This window comes from Vombatus ursinus, unplaced genomic scaffold, assembly GCF_900497805.2.
Source record: "Vombatus ursinus unplaced genomic scaffold, bare-nosed wombat genome assembly UNPS02014825.1, whole genome shotgun sequence".
NCBI classification, from domain to species: Eukaryota; Metazoa; Chordata; class Mammalia; order Diprotodontia; family Vombatidae; genus Vombatus; species Vombatus ursinus.
The window spans coordinates 5,745,952-5,765,220 of record NW_020954603.1 but is presented as its reverse complement, the minus strand read 5'-3'; the positions used below and the strand labels follow the sequence as shown (position 1 = coordinate 5,765,220).

The 19,269-nt window shown below is 39.9% G+C and overlaps 1 protein-coding gene across 4 annotated transcripts in view; it reads right to left on the bottom strand.

The window, feature by feature from the left end:
- Positions 1-19,269, bottom strand: part of ZFYVE9 (zinc finger FYVE-type containing 9) — a 186,261-nt gene that overhangs the window by 94,241 nt on the left and 72,751 nt on the right. For 3 of the 4 annotated variants that reach the window (XM_027838055.1, XM_027838058.1, XM_027838057.1), the window contains one exon: positions 15,525-15,630. In XM_027838055.1, the coding sequence (XP_027693856.1) occupies positions 15,525-15,594 (70 nt within the window). In that variant the 5' untranslated portion in view covers positions 15,595-15,630. Of the gene's footprint in view, positions 1-15,524; positions 15,631-17,452; positions 17,552-19,269 lie in introns of all 4 variants that reach the window. The other variant, XM_027838056.1, reaches the window with a different exon arrangement.

Below are 19,269 nucleotides of genomic sequence, written 5' to 3'. Positions count from 1 at the left end.
CACCTAGTGAGCAGGGACTAAAATATTACTATCTACATTTTATTGATCGGGACACTGACGGTGAAGTGACATTTCATAAATGTTGGCAGCAGGATTCAAATTCAGGTCTCTACTAACTCTAAAAAACCATCATCTTCCCATTCCACCTCTTTCTCACTTCTCTTCTTTGGGGCACAGTTTCCCCAATTGTAAAATGAAGGAGAATGGACTGACCTATTTCTAAAGACATTTCTCAACCCTAAAAGTATCAAAATAGTGATACCTATGTAACCCAGCAGTACTGCTCTGAGTTTCCATTTCCTTATCTATAAGATGAGGGTTAGACTAGATGGCCTCCAAGTTCATTTCTACTTCTAAATCTACGATGCTGTAATAGATGAGATTTCTACCAAGAAAGAACTATCATTTAGCTCAATAAATGGAATGAACTTAATGCAGATGTGGCAAGTGATGGCTAAGAAATATATCCTTGTAATGTAATGTATTCTCTTTTTTAAAAAGTTATCGATTCCCAACAATAAAAGCTAACATTTATACAGCACTTAAGATTTGCAAAGGGCTTTACATAATTATCTCACTGGATCCCCAACAGCCCTGTGAAGTTTCTCAGTCTCTCTTAGTTTCAGTGCCTTCCCTCTGGTGACTCTCTCCTACTTATCCATTACATAGCTTGTTTGCAGTTTTCTGTATGCTGTCTCCACCACTAGACTGTGAGCTCCTCCAGGTCAGGTACTGTCTTTTGGCTTTCTTTGTATCCCCAGGGCCTGGCATATAGTATGCATTTAATAAATGCTTACTGACTAACTGAAATAGAAGCTAATCTTATTCACCTTTTAGAGCTGAGGAAAATGTGGTTTACATGACTGTTCTGGGGTCACAGGGCTGGTCAGTGTGTGACTAGACTAGAATTCACAACTAGTCAGTGTGTGACTAGAATTTGAACTCAGTTCTTTTTGACTCCAAGTCTAATGCTACAGCTACTACAGCACCTAGCTGCCTGGGGGAAGCTTCATTATTTAAACCATTTAGATAATCTATTACAACTTTTTAGGTTGCAATTTTGTTATGCATACTTAAACAAATTAGAAACTGCAGTATTTTCTTTCTACCCTCACTACTGATAAATTAATTATAACCAGCTTCCTAAACCTTTGATTCACATTATTTATTTGAAGGCTTCGATAAAGATGTGTTCTCATATGTTACACTAGCAAAGAGTTTACAATCTAGCAGTGAAATAAAACATATCTAACGAAGATAATAACAAATGCCACAATCACACAATTTCAGTTGGAGTCGATATTAATGACCAATTAGTTCAATCTATACCTTCTCCGTGCAAAGGCTAAATCCTTTGAATGCACAAACGATCCCATTCTGTCCTGTCTTCTCTTAACAGATTGACCCTTTGTCATCTCCTTTGTATCACTTAGCTTCCATCTCTCCCTGTCTACTGCCTACAAAACACATCTATGTTGTTCTCATCAGGAAAAAAACTCCCACTTGACCCATCCAATAGCACTAAATATCACCTCATATCTCTCCTAACTTTTGAGGCTAAACTCCTTGAGAAGACTGTCTACAATAGGTGCCTACATGTTCTCTTCTCTCACTCTCTTCTTAACTCTCTACCATCTGTCTTCTGACCTCATCATCTCATCGAAACTGCTCTCTCTCAAGTTACTCAAAATCCTTGAACTGCCAAATCTAATGACCTCTTCTCAATCCTCATTCTTCTTGACCTCTCTACAGCCTCTGACATTATTGATCACCCTATTCTTGGTATTTTCCTCTCTCCAGGTTTTTATAAAATTATCCTTTTTTTGACCATCCAATTCCTCCTTCTTGGTCTCCTTTGCCAGGTCTTCATCCAAGTCACCCCTACTAACTTGGGTGTCTCCCAAGGGTCTTCTCCCTAGGCCTTCCTCTCTTCTCTCACTATATTATTTCATATGGTGATTTCATTAGCTCTCATGGATTTAATTATCATCTCTATGATGAGGATTCTCAAATTTACTTACCCAGCCCAAGCCTCTATGTTGACCTCTAGTCTCTGATCTCCAATTTCTTATTATCTCCAACTCGGTGTCCTGTAGACATTTTAAACTCATCCTGTCCAAAACTGAACTTGTTATGTTTCCCCCTAAACACTTCCCTCCTCCAAACATCCTTACTGCTATTCAGGGTAGGATTATCCTCCCAGTCTCCCAAGCTCACCACCTAGTTGTCATTGTCGATTGCTCATTCTTTATCACTTTCCCCCTCAGCCAAGACCTGGTGATTTCATATTTGCAGCATCTGTCAAATATGCCTTTTTCTCTCTTGTGAAACTGCAACTAACATGGTACAGGCACTCATCTTCTCCCTCCCAGACTAGGGCAATAGCCTGCCAGTGGGTCTCCCCGTCACAAACGTCTCCCCATTCCAGTCCATCCTCCACTAAGCTATCAGACTGATCTTCCTTGAGTGAAGGTGTCACTGTGTCCCTTCCTCTACTCAATAATCTCCAGTAGCTCTGTATTAACTGTAGGATCAAATCTAAAATCTTCTGTTTGCTGATCGAAATCCTTCACAAATCGCCACTCCCTTTCCACTCTTCTTATACCATACCAACACTCTCTCCTTACTCCTTGAGCTACTGACACTGGCTTCCTTGCTGTTCCTCAAGAAATACACCCCCCCCCCCATTCCAGGCATTTCCACTAGCTGTTTCACATGCCTGGAATGCCCTCCTGCCTCATCTCCAAGTGGTGACTTCCCAGGTTTCCTTCAAATCCCAGTAAAACTCTCACCTTCTACAGAAAACCTATCCCGATCCCTCTTAATTCTAGTGCCTTCTCTCAGTCGGTTCCTTCCTGTTTATCCTGTCGAAACCTTAGTTACTTTCATATTGTCTTCCCTATCAGACTAGGAGCTCTTAGAGGATACTTAATAAATTTACTGACTTCAGCATCTTTTTATGGGTTGTCTTCCCACATTAGACCATGCCTTTCTTTTGTATCTCCAAGGGCTTAACACAATGCCTGGCAAAGAGCAAGTGCTTACTAAATGTCTGGGGCACGACCAGGGAAAAAGCCCACAGTCAGAAGATGAAATGTCTCTGTAGGAGTGTCACTAGAAGGAGTGGGGGTGGAGAGATATGTAAAGTGTAAGAGGACTGGAAAGGTAGGGGGGGTGGGGGTCCAGGTTATGATGGACTTCACAGGGTTGCAAAGGCAATCAGAGACAATTTTGTCCAATCTATGCCTGAAAAAGAGCATCTACTATGACAGACTTGAAAAGTGGTCATTCAGCCTGTGCCTGAACACCTCCAAGGAAGAAAAATCCACCACCTCCTAAAATAGCCTGCTCAACTTCTGAATGTCTCTTAACTGCTAGAGGGCTTAAATCTGCCTTTCTACAGCTTCCACTCCGTGGTTCCTCATCCTGGCTTTAGGGTCCAAGCAGAATAAGTCTAAACCTTCTATTCCAATGACAGCCCTTCAAGTACTTGACCACAGCTATCACCATCCTACACACACACACACACACCCCACCCCGCCACCCCAGGCTTCTCTAAGTCTTTCAACAAATCCTTCTATGGTTCTATGGTAAGATCCAGAAGACCTAAACTTTGCTGGCTGCCTTCCTTTAGACACTCTCCAGATTATCAATTTGGTCACTTAAAATATGGCACCCAGAACTGAACTCAGTGTTCCAAATGTGGTATGATCAAGGGAAAATGCAGTAGGGCCACAGCCTCCCTTCTAGTATCAGACACTATGTCCTTTTTAATAAGTCTAAAATCACTGAAGATGGCAGAGTAGAGATAGGTGACTCACCAGAGCTCTCCAAAATTCCCCTCCAAACAACGTTAAAATGCCTCAAAACTGAACTCTGAAGTGGCAAAACCAACAAAAGAATGGGATAAAACAACAGCCCAAGACAACTTAACCTGGCATGAAGGTCTGTCTCAATGGGATGAGCAGAGAGCTCAGTACAGTGCTGTCTGTGTCCCAGCAAGCCAGCAGCAGGCCTGTGGGATGAATGAATTGGTGGCAGCACCTTCCAGAGCTCTCAGCCCACAGATGATAAGAGGGCTAGAAAAGTGGTAAGAAGGATATTACTGGGGATCTTTTCCTGGCTCTAGGAGCAGGACTCTGTTGCATTGCTCATATGTGGTTCCAGGTCTTACTTCTAGGTAACAGTCCCAGGGTGAAAAGGAGCACTAGCAGGAGTGGAGCTCCTAAACATAGTTCCACGGTGGAAAAGAGTGTTTGTGGTTTCTCACAGACCAGAGCACAGGCCAGAAGAGCAGTGACCACACCTCTCCTTAGATCATACCACCCTGAAAGAACAAACTAACTCTGAAAATAGCAGCATGAAAAACCTGAAACTTGAGACAGTGCCCCCTGTACCTCAGGAGTAGAGGCCAACTTTGACATAAAGTTAAAAAGTCAAGAAATCAGCTGGAAAAAGAGCAAACAATAAAAAAAGAACCTGACCACAGAAAGTTACTATGATGACAGGAAAGATCCAGACACAAACTTAGAAGACATCAAATTCAAAACAGCTACATGCAAAGCCTCAAAGAAAAATGTGAAATGGTCTCAGGCTCAAAAAAGAATCCTGAAAGAGCTCAAAAAGTATTTTAAAAATCAAGTGAAAGAGGTAGAGGAAAAATTGGGAAAAGAAATGAGAGTGATGCAAGAAAATCATGAAAAAGGAATCAACAACTTAGTAAAGGAGGCACAAAAAAATACTGAAGAAAATAACACCTTAACAAAACAGAATAGGCCAAATGGTAAACAAGGCACAAAAATCCACTGAGAGAAGAACTCCTTAAAAAAAAGAATTGCTCAAATAGAAAAGGAGGTACAAAAGCTCAACAAAGAAAATGATTCCTTAAAAATCAGAATTGGGCAAGTGGAAGCTAAGGACTCCAAGAGACATTAAGAAACAATAAAACAAAATCAAAAGAATTAAAAAATATAAGAAAATGTGAACTATCTCACTGGAAAACAACTGAACTGGAAAACAAATCGAGTTTAAGAATTATTGCACTACCTGAAAACCATGAGAAAAAAAGGAGCTTAGACATCATATTTCAAGAAATTATCAAGGAAAACTGCCCTAATATCCTAGAATAAGAGGGCAAAATAGGAATAGAATCCACTGATCACCTCCTAAAAGAGACCCCAAAATGAAAACTCCCAAGAAAATTAAAGTCAAATTCCAGTGCTCCCACATCAATGAGAAAATACTGCAGCAGCCTGAAGGAAACAATTCAAATATGGTGGAGCCAAAGTCAGGATAGCACAAGATTTAGCAGCTTCTACATTAAAGGACTGGAGGGCTTGGAATATGATACTCCAGAAGGCAAAGGAAGTAGGATTATAATCAAGAATCACCTACCTTAGGGCAGCTAGGTGGCACAGTGGATAGAGCTCTGGCCTTGTAGTCAAGAGTACCCGAGTTCAAAACCGGCCTCAGATACTTGATGTGTACCAGGCTATGTGACCCTGGGCAAGTCACTTGACCCCGACTGCCTCACCAAAAAAGAAAAAAAAAATCACCTACCCCCAAAAAACTGAGTATAATCCTTCAGGGGGGAAAAATGGATATTTAATGAAACAGAGGACCTTCAAACATTTCTGATGAAAAAACCAAAGCTGAATAGAAAATTTGACTTTCAAATACAAGACTCAAGAGAAGCATTAAAAAGGCTAACAGGAAAGAGAAATCATAAAGGATTCAATAAGGTCAAGCTGTTTACATTCCTACACGGGAAGATGATACTTATAACTCCTAAGAATTTTATCCTTATGGGGCAGTCAGAAGGAACATGCCAGGACAGAAGGCATGGGTGTAAGTTGACTATGATGGGGATAATACCCAAAAAAATAAAATTAAGGAGTGAGAAAGACAAATACATTGGGAGAGGTGGGAAGGGAAAGATAGAATGGGATAAATTATCTCACATAAAAGAGGCGTAAGAGAGCTTTTACAGTGGAGAGGAAGATGGAGGTGGGAGTGGCAGGCAACACTTGAACCTTACTCTCATCAGACTCGGCTCCAAGAGGGAATAACATACCCACTCAGTTGGGCAGAGAAATCTATCTTACTCTACAGGAAAGTAAGAGGGGAGGGGCATAAGAGAAGGTGAGGTTGAAAAGAAGGGAGGGCAGATGGGGCTGGGGGCCATCGATCAGAAGCAAAACACTTCTGAGGAAGAGCAGGGTGAAAGGAGAGAGACACAGAGGCAGAGAGAAAGAATAAACAGGGGGGGAAAGTAGGATGAAGGGAAATTCACAGTTAGTAATCATAACTGAATGTGAACGAGATGAACTCACCCATGAAACAGAAGCAGAGAGCAGAGTGGGTTACATGATTTAGAAATAAAGGGTGATACCATAAGCAAATTAGGGGAGCATGGAATAGTTTAGAGGTCAGGTCTATGGATAAGGGAAGAATTTAGGACCAAACAAGAGACAGAGAGCATAACAGTATATAAAAATGAGTAATTTTGATCATATTAGATTTTTAAAAGTTTTACACAAACAAAACCAAAGCAGCCAAGATTAGAAGGAAAACAGAAAACTGGGGGCAAATTTTTTATAGCAAGTTTTTCTGATAAAGACCTCATTTCTCAAAAATATAGAGAAATGAGTCAAATATATAAGAATATGAGTCAATCCTCAATTGATAAATGGTCAAAGTATATAAACAGGCAGCTTTCAGACCAAGAAATCAAAGCTGTCTATAGTCAAGCCTATAGTCATGAAAAAATGCTCTAAATCACTACTGATTAGAGAAATTCAAACTAAAACAACTATCAGATTGGCTAATGTGGGGGGAAAAAAGGAAAATGACAAATGTTAGAGGGGATGTGGGAAAACTGGGACGCTAATGCACCACTGGTGGAGTTGTGAACTAATCCAACCATTCTGGAGAGCAATTTAGAACTATTCCCAAAAGGCTATAAAACTGTTCATACCCTCTGACCCAGCAATACCACTACTAAATCAGTACCCCAAAGAGATCAAAGAAAAAGGAAAAGGACTTATGGGTACAAAAATTAAGGCAGTTCTTTTGATGGAGGCAAAGAATTAGAAAATAACAGGATGCCCATCAATTGGGGAATTGCTGAACAAGTTGTAGCATATAACTGAGAAGGAATACTACTGTGCTGTAAGAAATGATGAGCAGAACGCTTTTAGAAAAACCTGCAAAGACTTACATGAACTGATGCAAAGTGAAGTGAACAGAAGCAGAACACTGTATATAGTAACAATACTGTAACAATGACCAACTATAAATGACTTAGCTATTCTTACCAATACAATGACCTAAGACAATTCTGAAGGACTTATGATGAAAAATGCTATCCACTTCAAGAGAGAGATCAAAGCATATTTTTTAAAAACTTTATTTTTCTTGGGTTTTTTTGCCTGTTTTCTTTCACAACATGAATAATTTGGAAATATGTTTCGCATCTCTACACAGCAATATAAAACTGCTTGCTTTAACAATGATGGGGGAGGGGAGGGAGTAAGGAAGAGAATTTGGAGCTCAAAATTTAAAAAAAAAATGTGAAAATTGTTTTTACACGTAATTGGAAAAAATAAAATTTCAAATATAAAAAATATAAAATCACAGCAGCTTTCTTGACTGCTATGTTGCACTGCTGACTTATACTGACTTGGATTACTAAAAAACTCAGAGCTACTTGGTTTGAACTGCTGTTTAGTTGGGTCCATCCCCTCCACCTTTTGCTCATGAAATCAGTTTTCTAAACCCATGTGCAAGACTTTCTATACTTATCACTACTAAACTTTATCTTACTAGATTTAATCCAACTTTCTAACATAGAGAGTTCTTGTATTTCTGATCCACTGACACTCTTCTAATTTTGTTCCATCTGCAATTTGACAGGCAAGCCTTACAAACATAAATAATTCATGAATACAAAAAAATTTAAAAGAAGAAAAGAATTTTTCAACCTTCGGTAGTCAGAGTGTCCAGAGGAAGACCAGGGGTTCCTGTCAAATGAAGATGTTTGGCAGTAGGGGACAAAACCAGGAGTAATGGTTAAAGGCGCAAAAAGGCTGATTTAGGATTGATATCAGGCAAAACTTCTAAACAATAGAAGCTTTCCAAAAACAGGATGGGTTGCCTTGGGAGGTGGTAGGCTCCCTGTCCTTGGAGGACTTCAAGCAGAGGTTGGATGACATCACTTGCTAGATATGTGATAGTGGGTATTTCTTGTGTGGATAGGAATAAATGGTCATTGGGGTCTCCTTCAAGTCTCAGATTCTCTGGTTCTGTGATATATTGATATCCCCTTAAATAACCCAGGTCTCCCAGTTCATAACACTCCTCAACTCCTGTGACCTATCTTATTAGTACCTAAGCTACACACAGGAATGATCAAATATTTGACTCTCCTATCCCCATGATCCAAAACTCTGAAATCCCTCAACCTCGCAACTTCCCAGCCATCCATCTCTCCTAATGCACCATTTTTTCTAAACCCATTCTTTATCCTAACTGCAAGACCATTCCATCCCTGCTTTCCCAGTCCATCACTCCAGGTCTGGCCTCATTTCCAACCTTTTTGCAATCTTGCTAATATGAGTAACCTATTAATCTATGCTCTCTATTCCTGAAACCCCTTCCTTCTTATATTATTTCCACTCACTCACTATTTGCCAAATCCCAACTCAGGATTACCATCATTCTCCTCCACTTCTATAGACTGATCAAGAGAAAAGGCATGGTTAGATAATAGTTTATCTAAAAAAAGCTTTGGGAGATTTAGTGGATTGAAAGCTCAATAAGAATTTGAGAAGCAGCCCAGCACAGTGGAAGAGTGCTGACTATCAAGTCAGAGAATCTGGCTTCATATCCTGCCTCTGCCATTTTCCCACCTAGGAAACCTTGGATAAGTCACATAACCTTCTTGTGTCTCAGTTTCCTTGTCTGTCAAATGAGTTGGACTAGATGGCCTGCAAGGCCCCTTCCAGATCTGACAATACATCCCCATGATCCTGTGAGTCAGAGGTACGATGTGGTTGACTAACATCACAACATTGTGCGATGATCAACTATGACAGACTTAGCTCTTCTCAGCAATGCAATGATCCAAGACAATTCCAAGGGACTAGTGGTGGAGAATGCTGATCCCATCCAGAGAAAGGACTATGGACTCTGAATGCAGATCAAAGCATACTATTTTAACTTTTTCTGTCTTTTGTTTTTTTTCTTTCTCGTGGTTTTTCCCTTTTGTTCTGAGTTTTCTTTCACAACATGACTAATGTGGAAATGTTTAACATGACTATACATGTATAACCTATATCAGATTGTTTGCTGTCTTGGGGAGGGGAGAGAAGGAGTGAGGGAAAAAGATTTGGATCTCAAAATCTTACAAAGATGACTATTAAGTAAAAAAAAAAAAGGAAATTTTTTTAAAAAGAGAAAAAAAAAAAGAAGCATTATATGGCAGCCCAAAAATGTGATCTTGGCTTACATTAAAAGATACTGAAATTCCTGGAATAAGGGGGTGACAGTTCCTTTGTACTCTGCCCTCATCAGACCTCATCTAGAATATTATGTTCAGTTCTAGATGTCACAGTTTCAAAAGCACAATGACAAACTGGAGAAGAGAGCAACCAAGATAGTGAAGGGCCTTCAGTTCACTTCATATAATGACCAGTTGGAAGGAAATTGATATGTTTAACCTGGAGAAGACTTCATCACATGGAGGGTTTAGGATTGTTCTCTTTGGGCCCAGAAGGCAGAACCGGGAGAATAAGCAGAAGTTGCAAAAAATCTGTCATCAGGAAAAACTTCCTAAAATGAAAGCCATTCAATAGTGGAATGGGTTATTGCAGGAGGTGATGAGTTCCTCTCAAAGGAGGTCTTCAGACAGAGGCTAGATGGTCATTGGGGTTTCCTTAATTAATGGGGGCAGGTCATGGAGAGACTCTCAGAATTCTGGCCAAAACAGAAACAGTTCCTATTTACATTCATTCTGAGCCATCAGGGCCCAAACAATGACCAGGATGGGGTTGGGCTGGGATCTGTTGTTGGCCAATCAATGAATGCTAAAGTGATTTGGGTTTAAGGCATGATCCAGATTTATATCTTTTCTCTGACTAAGTAAAAGAGGCCATTCTTTGCCTCATTTCGTACTTAGCCTTAATCACTGAATGGGCATTGCCTCAGTTAAACTGAGACCTGGGAAAGAGCTTGGCTTAAAGAAGCCAAGGTCTCCCACTGCATCCAGAGCTATCTCCAGTCATCCTGATCTATATCATGCCACTGGGTCCAAATACAGAAAGTGAGGCTGGTGACTTTGCACAGCCCTCCCTCAAATCTGTGAGAAATGAAAGAGTGAAGTTTCCACATAAGTACATAAGAAATCAGCACAGACAGGCTAACTTCTCTGTCCGGGGGGGAGTAATAACACAATTCTAGGCACATAATGTATGTTAGGGCTGGGGCATATAAGGAAGATTGTAACCCAGAAGGATCAGGACCCATCCTGATCCAGAAGGGAGGAGTTAGGCAATTACTAACTATAAAGCTTGCTTTGGCTTCTTTTATGCACGCAGTTCTCCCCTTCCAAGGAGGTGTGCCCGCTTCTTGAGAGAATCAAAAGAACGCACTTCAACCTCTTTAAGAAAAAGTCTTTGAAACACCAGTCTTTGGAACTGAGTCTGGGGTCATCTTTATAACAAATCCAATTCGCTTACAAGTCATGACATCACCTCCCTGATGTCATGGTCCTCTTCAAGAATGAAGGACAAACAACAACCACAAAAATAGTATCCTTAAGAGTTTGTTTTGCTCAGAACTAATTCTTCTTTGAACACCCTCCCCTCTAATTCCCCTCTCTGTCTTTTTCCCTTTCCCTCCTGTTTCCCTGTTTAGAAAAATATATTTCTGCACCTAAATGTGTGTGTGTATTCTACTCTCCTTTGACCAACAGACATGGGAGTAAGATTCAAGTGTCAGCCATTCCCCCCACTCCTTCCTCCTTGTTTGTACAGAATTATACTTGCACACCCTGACAGCATGAAATAATTTCCCCAACTTTCCCTTTCCACTGCCCTCTCCAGTGTATTTCTCTTCAACTCTTTTTCCATTCTTCAGTTAAGATTATTGAGACAAAACAGAGCCACTTCTAGGTCCTCTTTCTATGACTCCTGATGATGACAAGATTCAGAGAAAAGACACATCTCCTATTAAGACATAATGAGTTTATCCTTTTTTAGTCCCTTATGATTGCTTGCTCAAGTTCACCCTTCTATGCTTCACTTGAATCCTGTGGATGTACTTTAGAATTTCTACATAACTCTGGTCTTTTCATCAGGAATGCTTCAAGTCCTCTCTTTCATTAAAGATCCATTTATTCCACAGTAGGATTGTACTCTGGTTACATTATTTTACTGGTTACATTTTACTGGTTATATTATTCTTGGTTATAAGGCTTATATCCTTTGCTTTTTGGAATATCATATTCCAAACTCTCTACTCCTTTGCCATAGTGGCTGCTAAATTGCGTGCAATTCTGACTGTGGCTCCACAGCACCTGAATTCTTTCGTTCTGGCTAGATGTAAGATTTTTTTTCTTTGACCTAGAAACTCTGGGTTTTGGCTATACTTGTCCTGGAAGTTTTCATTTTGGAGTTTCTTTCAGGAGGTAACTGGTAGATTCTTTCTGTTTTCACTGTGCCCTCTTGTTCCAGGAGACCTAGACAGTTATCTTTTAATATTTCTTGAAATATAATGTTTAGGCTCCTTTTTGGTTATGACTTTTAGGTAGTCCAATGATTCTTATTTTTTTTCCTCCTTGATCAATTTTACAGATTAGTAATTTTTGCTAAGAGATATCTCACATTTTTCTTCTATTTTCTTCAGTCTTTTGACTTTATTTTAATAATTCTTGTCTCATGGAGTCATTAGCTTCTACTTAATCCATACTAATTTTCGGGGAGTTTGTTGCTTGGGCAAGGTTTTTTACCTCTTGTGCCAAGCTTGCCCTTTCCATTTTTTTCCTCCATTGCTCTCATTTTTTCCCCCAACTTTTTCCTCTAGCACTCTTATTTCAGTTATAAAAACATTTCAAATTTTTTTTAAAAAACTCTCACTTCATTTCACCTCTTCCAGAATTCCAGCTGTATTTGTGCCCAAGCTGTGTTTTACTTTGAGGTTCTGCTCACCGATGCTTTGGCATCTCCCCTCCTGTCCCTGTTCCTGATGTTCTGGACTTCAAAATCATGCCCTGACACTAAAATATCCCTCTGCAAACCCTGCTCCCCTTCTCCCACTGGTGACTTCCTCCTGGAGCTGCCATTTTGTGAGGGAGACCAGACTAGCCTATCTTAAATCCCATCCTGGCCCTCTTCCTGACTTTCTGAACTTCAGAATTATGTCTCAGTGATAGGCACCTTCTCTCCCTCCTTTTCAGGTACCTTTAATAAATATGTTCATTTCTTTCCTCCCTTCCTTCTTTCTTCTCCCTCCTCCCTTCCTCCCTTCTTTTCTCTCCCTCTTCTATGTTAGTGTTTTAAGCATCCCTGTCACCATAACTCTAACAGTGGGGTTCTTCTTTTTGTTTGCTCATTCTTCCAGCCTACTTACTGACTTCAGACTCTATGTTAGGCCAGGCCCCGTCACTCTTCAAGTCATCCAAGTTACTCAGAACTCTCCCTGACTTTCTGCCCCCTTCACCCACACATCCAATCAGCTGCTACATCTTGCTCATTTCCCATCCACAATATTCCTATAATCCATTTACTTCTCTCTATCCACAGGGAAATGCCCTAGCTCAGAGATTTTTTCTCATCTGGTTTCTTGCAACAGTGTCTTAACTCCTGTACTGGATTCTGTTTCTCTTTCTTCCAAAGTGCCCACACAGCTGCCAAAATAATCTTACTAAAGCACAAGTTCAATATGTCAGTGCCCTGCTCGAGATCCTTCAGTAACACTCTATCATCTCCAGGATAGGCTACAAATTTTTCTTCCTACCACCAACACTAACCGCTGACCAAGCATCCCTATCTGGATGAGTATCCCCAAAAGGCCCAAGAGTGGCAGCAACCCACAAACTACCAGCTCTGCTTCCGTCCCAGTTCTCAATGCCATCAACCTAGGAAGCAAGCAATAACCGTAGAGATACCACCGGGCAACTGCATCAGCAGGTGTTGTAGTCCCTGCCTCCTATGAGGTGACAGCTATTGAAGTCCCAGAAAATGATTTCTCACAGCCAAAGTCCTGGGCCCTATCAAATAGTTCAACATCCGAAACAGACAGGATTATCAGTAGAAAAATATTAAAGAAGTTGCACTACCATCTGCTTTGTGATAGCATCTTCAAGACCATGGGATCTTTCCAGCTGACTTACAACTAAAACCTACATGTGCTGTTGCCTCCACTAGAATGTGAATTCCTTGAGAGTGTTACAGATGGTCTTACTAAACTTTTTAAAAAGATTTTATTCACTGAGTCATCCATCCATCCATCCATCCATCCATCTATTCAGCTTGGCATTTAAAGTCTTTATTAATCTGGCTACACCCTACCATTTCAGATTTATTATACGTTACTCCTCTTCACGTATTTGACATTCTATAGCCCAGGGGTGGGATACCTGAGGCCTCAAGGCCACATGTGGCCCTCTAGGCCCTCAAGTGCAGCTCTTTGATCCAACCTTCACAGAATAAATCCCTTCAATTAAAATATTTGTTCTGTAAAACTTGGACTCAGTCAAAAGGCTGCACCCAAGGACCTAGAAGGCTACATGTGGCCTCAAGGCCACAGGTTCCCCACCCCCGTTCTAGCCCAAATGGTCTATGCTATTTTCAGTTCCCATCTCTGGGCTTTTGTACAGTCAATGCTCCATAACTGGAAGGGATTTCACTTTTACCTCTTAGAATCTCCAGCCTCTCTTATGGCTTGCTTTATATGTGTTGCTACTTCCTATGGAAAACTTGTTCTGACCCCCCTAGCCATTAGTATTCCTGACCATTTTAAACCATCATTATAGCCTTATCTCTTCACATGAGGTATCTGAATGTAAGCTACTTGAGGGCAGGGACTCTTTGTTCATTTTTGCCTTTATATCCCACTAGCACAGCGCCTGGTATATCACAGCCATCTGAAGTAATGTTGACCCTGGGAAATGGCTTAGTTCAGGGTCTTCTACGGTCTTGAAGACTTTATAGAGATGAGGTAAATTCTGGCATGCACTGATCAAATACCAGAGGTCAAAGTGAGACCTGGACTTAGGAACTGTGGCTTGAATTCTGGCTCTGATACTTACAAACTATATAATCACTACCAGTCACTTAATCTCTCTGGTGCAGTGATGAATTCAAATTCAGCCTCAGACACTTTCTAGTTGTGTGACCCTGGGCAAGTTTCTTAACCTCTCTCACCACTAAATTAAGGACAATAATAGCATCTTCCTCACAGGGTTGTTGTGAGGATCAAATGAAATGATATACAAAAAAAGTATTTTGAAAAACGTTAATGTTCATATAAAATAAAATAAAAATATTCATACTACCTGCCTCCCAGGATGAGACGCTGAGAGCAAATCTTTTATAAAAAACCTTAAAGTCCTTCCTTTACAAACATGAGCTGTTATGATCACAGGCTCGGAGTAGACTAAACTAGGTCAGACCTGCATCCCCAGTCTCTACAGGTCAAGGTGAATCACTGGCAGGGAGGCAAAAACCATTTTTCCTACCCCTTTATGCTGAAGCTTGAAAATAATTGAAGGCTTGTCCCTACTCCTGGAGCCACTACTAATTAATTAGATTTCTTTGTCTAGACCAGCTCTAAATTTACAGGGTTTGGGTGAAAGTGCATTTTTCTTGCTGACTCGCTATATTCTGCTCCTAATGAATCATGGTTAGAAAAAGGGGAAACAACACAGAAGGATGCTTTGGAATATTGTATATTCTTAAGTTATCCTTTCCAGTAATTCTGAGATTGCTCAAGTGACCCAAGAGAGTATACTGTCAGTCTGTACACTGCACAGTGAGCACCATGACTGGGTACTTACTCAAGTACTTCCCATGTCACAATGAAAAAAATAGTTAAGCAAAAGCAACGAACCCAGGGGGCTTGTCTGACAATGAATGCAATATCCCAGCCCATTGACCACCACCTATCTACCAAGAAGAGGAAGGTATGTTTCATCATCTATTCTCCAGTACCAGGATTAGCTAGGACAACGAATCAGAGTCCAACTTTCTTTTGTATTCATCTGTTTATAGCAAAATACACTCACGCTATCATATTTTGGTTTCCAAATGATTTTTCTTTTGCTAAAGAATCAACATCTAGTGATCTGTTGCCAACAGGATGACACCACCAAAGAAAAGTTGATTTTTGCAAGTCTGGGAAATGCAAGCAAGAGTTTTTGCTTTGTTGCTCCCTGGGTTTCTAAAGATTGCTGCATTACCTAACAATGCCCCGCCATCATCTTCTTTGTGGTACATACGTGCACAGATGTCAAAGGAAATGCTCACCTTCATTCTGTTCAAATTCATCTAAAACCTTATCCAGGTTGTATGCCTCTGCTTGGAAATAGTTCTCCATTGGTCAGGAAGCACCACGCAAGTGAATTTTTTAAACCTAAAAGGTAAAACAAAATCAAGAATTTATATTGAATTTGGCATCATTAAAATACTGCAATATGCAAAGTCCAAGTCAGACAGGAGTAAATGTGTTTATAATCTATATCAAAATAGGGGCAAATCCAAACATAAACTTTCTAAATCAGCTGCAACTGCTTCCAAATGATCAAAACAAAATTCACCATGCCATGATTCTCATCCAGAAGCTAGAAAAGCCTGCTACACTGGACACCATGCTCTTCTCAGCCATCTCTCTACCTTTAACTTACATTGTTCCCAAAACACAGTATGTACACCCTACAGAAGAAAAACCCGTCCAATCATTTTTGAGGACCAGCTAAAATATTAACTCCTTTGTCAAGTCTTGCCTGATGCCTCCAGCAGGTGATAACCATTTCTCCCCCTAGGTTTTTAAAGTTAGATCATTTATTCTCTCTTCCTCCCACTTTCCTCCTCCTCTCCCCATGGAACAATTGAAAGAAAAAGAAAACTCTCATAACAAATATTCATAGTCAAGCAAAACAAATTCTCACATTAGCCATGTCCAAAAATGTATTCTTCGTTATAAGTTCCGCAGGAGGTCTCCCATATGATGTCACAGAGCATTATATACCTATCTCGGACATTTAACTAAGCTCTGTCTTTTTTTGTTACAGTTATTTACATATGTATAAAAGGAAAACTTCCAGAGGGTTTATGAAGAGACATGGACAAAAAGAACATGAAATAAGGTGTGGATGGGTAAAAAGCTCTGGGACAAACTCTTCCACCAATCCCCTGAAGCCACAAAGTTTTGGTTTTATACTTTTCTGTTGTATTTATTATATTTATTTACTATTTATTTATTATGTATTAAGAGTTATCTGACACTTACTAGCTGCGTGACCCTGGGCAAGTCACTTAGCCCTGACTGCCTCACCAAAAACCAAAACCAAAACAAAACAAAAAGAGTTATCTGTGTAGGGGCAACTAAACTATAAACTGAGAAAAGGCACTGACTTGCATTGGCAGGCAGTTTCTTTAACTGGTATATTTTGTACATCAATAACATCACTCAACCAGTCTCTTATCTCTCTCTCTTTCTGCAAGGCACAGTGCATAGCACAAGATTGATATTTAAACTTGATATCTATTGAATGAAATCGAACTATTACTCATCCATGAGTAAACAGGTTAAATCTCAACTAAATGAAAACTGGTAGAATGAAATAGAAATGCATTTTTAAGCTATAAAGTTCAAATAAAAAACAAAGCAACAAACATAAAATTTGGATTTATTTTTCTTTTTGGTCTAGATTTGTGATTAAATCAGCATAGGGAACTCTGAGTGATGAAATACTGATGGAAACCAACATCTAGTCTACAACCTGTAATCTTAAGAGAGTTGCCTGAAAGGTTAAGTTACTTGCTGATTATCACATAGCTAAAAGAGACCCATAACCACTAACACAGAGATCACTTTGTTAGGCACATACCCACAAGGAGGCCAATTGATTTTTTTTTCCAAAAGTCTCAATTATACCAAAATATTTATAAGCAATACTTTTTGAGTTATCAAAGGACTGGAAACAAAATAGAATTAGAAAGTCTAAACAAGGTACGTCACAAGAATGTAATGGAATTATGGTGCTATAGGAAATTATAAACATAATATACATAGAGAAGCAGGGAAATCAATGCAAAGTGAAGTAGAACCAGAAAAATAATATACACAATGATTACAATCATGTAAAAGGAAAGAATAGCAATAAAACAAAGCTAAATGTTATGAAATTATAATAACCAAGTTTAGCCCCAAAAGAAGAGACAGAAGAATGTACCTTTCCCATTTCTTTAAAGAGGTAGTGGACTATGGGAATTGAATCTTACATATGTTGAACTTTGTTGATTTTTTTTCTCTTTTTTTAAAAAATTGACGTCTGTGGGAAAAGAAAAGAGTTGGAATCATATTCAGAAATGATGGTGGTTTTCAAACGAAAGATATTGATGAATATTTTTTAAAGCACAGCAGCACGCTATCTATCTAGAATCAGTATTGGGGCAATTATATTTTCCTTTATCATTGGTGAATTTTCAACTAAGATATTTCTACATGTCATAGGATCCAAGGATCCAAGACCTCATTAACATGGGCTTTTCCTTGACCAGACAAGGAAAGCAATTCCTCATAATTTAACTGTTCTTTCTCAATTCTCATCTCTCTCAACCTCTCTGTAGCACAAGGCACTGTTGATTACCAACTCCTGGATACTCTCTCCTCTTTGTGGCTTAATAGGTCAACTCCTGGTATCCTGCAACCTACATGACTGCTCCTTCTGACCAGCCTTTGCTGGCTCCTCATCCATGTCACAACCACAAACTGTGGGTGTTCCCCTAAGGCTCTGTACCGGTTCTTTTTTCTTTCTCTACACTCTCTCCGGTGATGACCTCACCATTCACTCATTTATCAACTCTGAAGACTTAGAGAGCTAGATAACCAGTCCTAATTTTTCTTCTAAATTCTAGTCTCATATCTCCCCAAGAGCAAATGTCGCTTCAGAAAGGGCCAAGGAATGGTTGATATGGTGTTTGCTGCCCAACAACTCTAAGAGAAATGCCAGGAGCAGAACAGAGGTCTGTACACAATGTCTGTAGATCCAACAAAAGGCCTTTGATACTGTCAGTCATGAGGGCTTGATGAAAATTACGGCAATATTTGGTTGCCTGTAGAAGTTCATCAGTATTTTACATCAATTTCATGACACCATGTTTGCATGGGCTGTAGATAATGGACAATAATCATGTGCTTTCCTAGTCTATAATGAAGTGAAGTAGGGCTTTGTGCTTGTTCCCATGCTTTTTTTTAGCATGAAGTTCTCAGTGATGTTGTTGGATGCCTTCGACGAGAATGAAAACAGCATGAAGGTCAGCTACCACACTGACAGTAAATTTTTTTAACCTGAAAAGGCTACAAAAGCCAAGACTAAAGTAGAGGGAGAGTTCGTGTGTGATTTTTTTTTCGCAGATGACTGTGCACTCAAAGAAGCCTCTGAGGCTGAGATGCAACAAAGTATAGATTGGTTCTTGGCCACCTGCGCTAATTTTGGTCTGAAATTAACACCAAGAAAACAGAGGTTCTTCACCAGCCAGCACCACACCATCTATACATGGAACCATCAGTTACAGCAAATAGAGAAATTTTGAAGGCTTTGGACAGTTCCCTTACCTTGTCGGCACACTTTCCAGGGATGAACACAAAGATGATGAGGTTCATGCACACACTGCCAAAGCTAGCTCAGTGTTTGGGAGGCTCTGAAGGAAAGTGTGGGAGAGGATCTGATTTCGAAAATGAATTGCTTCCATTTGAATTGTCATCAGAAGATTCTGAAGATTCCTTGGCAAGATTAGGTACCGGACATTGAGGTTCTTTTTTGAGCTGAACTGCTACGCATTCAAACTCTACTGCAGAGGGTGCAACTCTGATGAGCTGGTTTTTCAAAGGCCAAACGCACATTTACCTAAAAGACTATTTTACAGAGAACTCACACAAAGCAAGTACTCACATGGACCTAGGTCAGAAGAAGCAATACAAAGACATTCTCAAAGTCTCTCTGAAGAACTGTGGAATCGATTGTGAGACATGAGAGACACTGACACA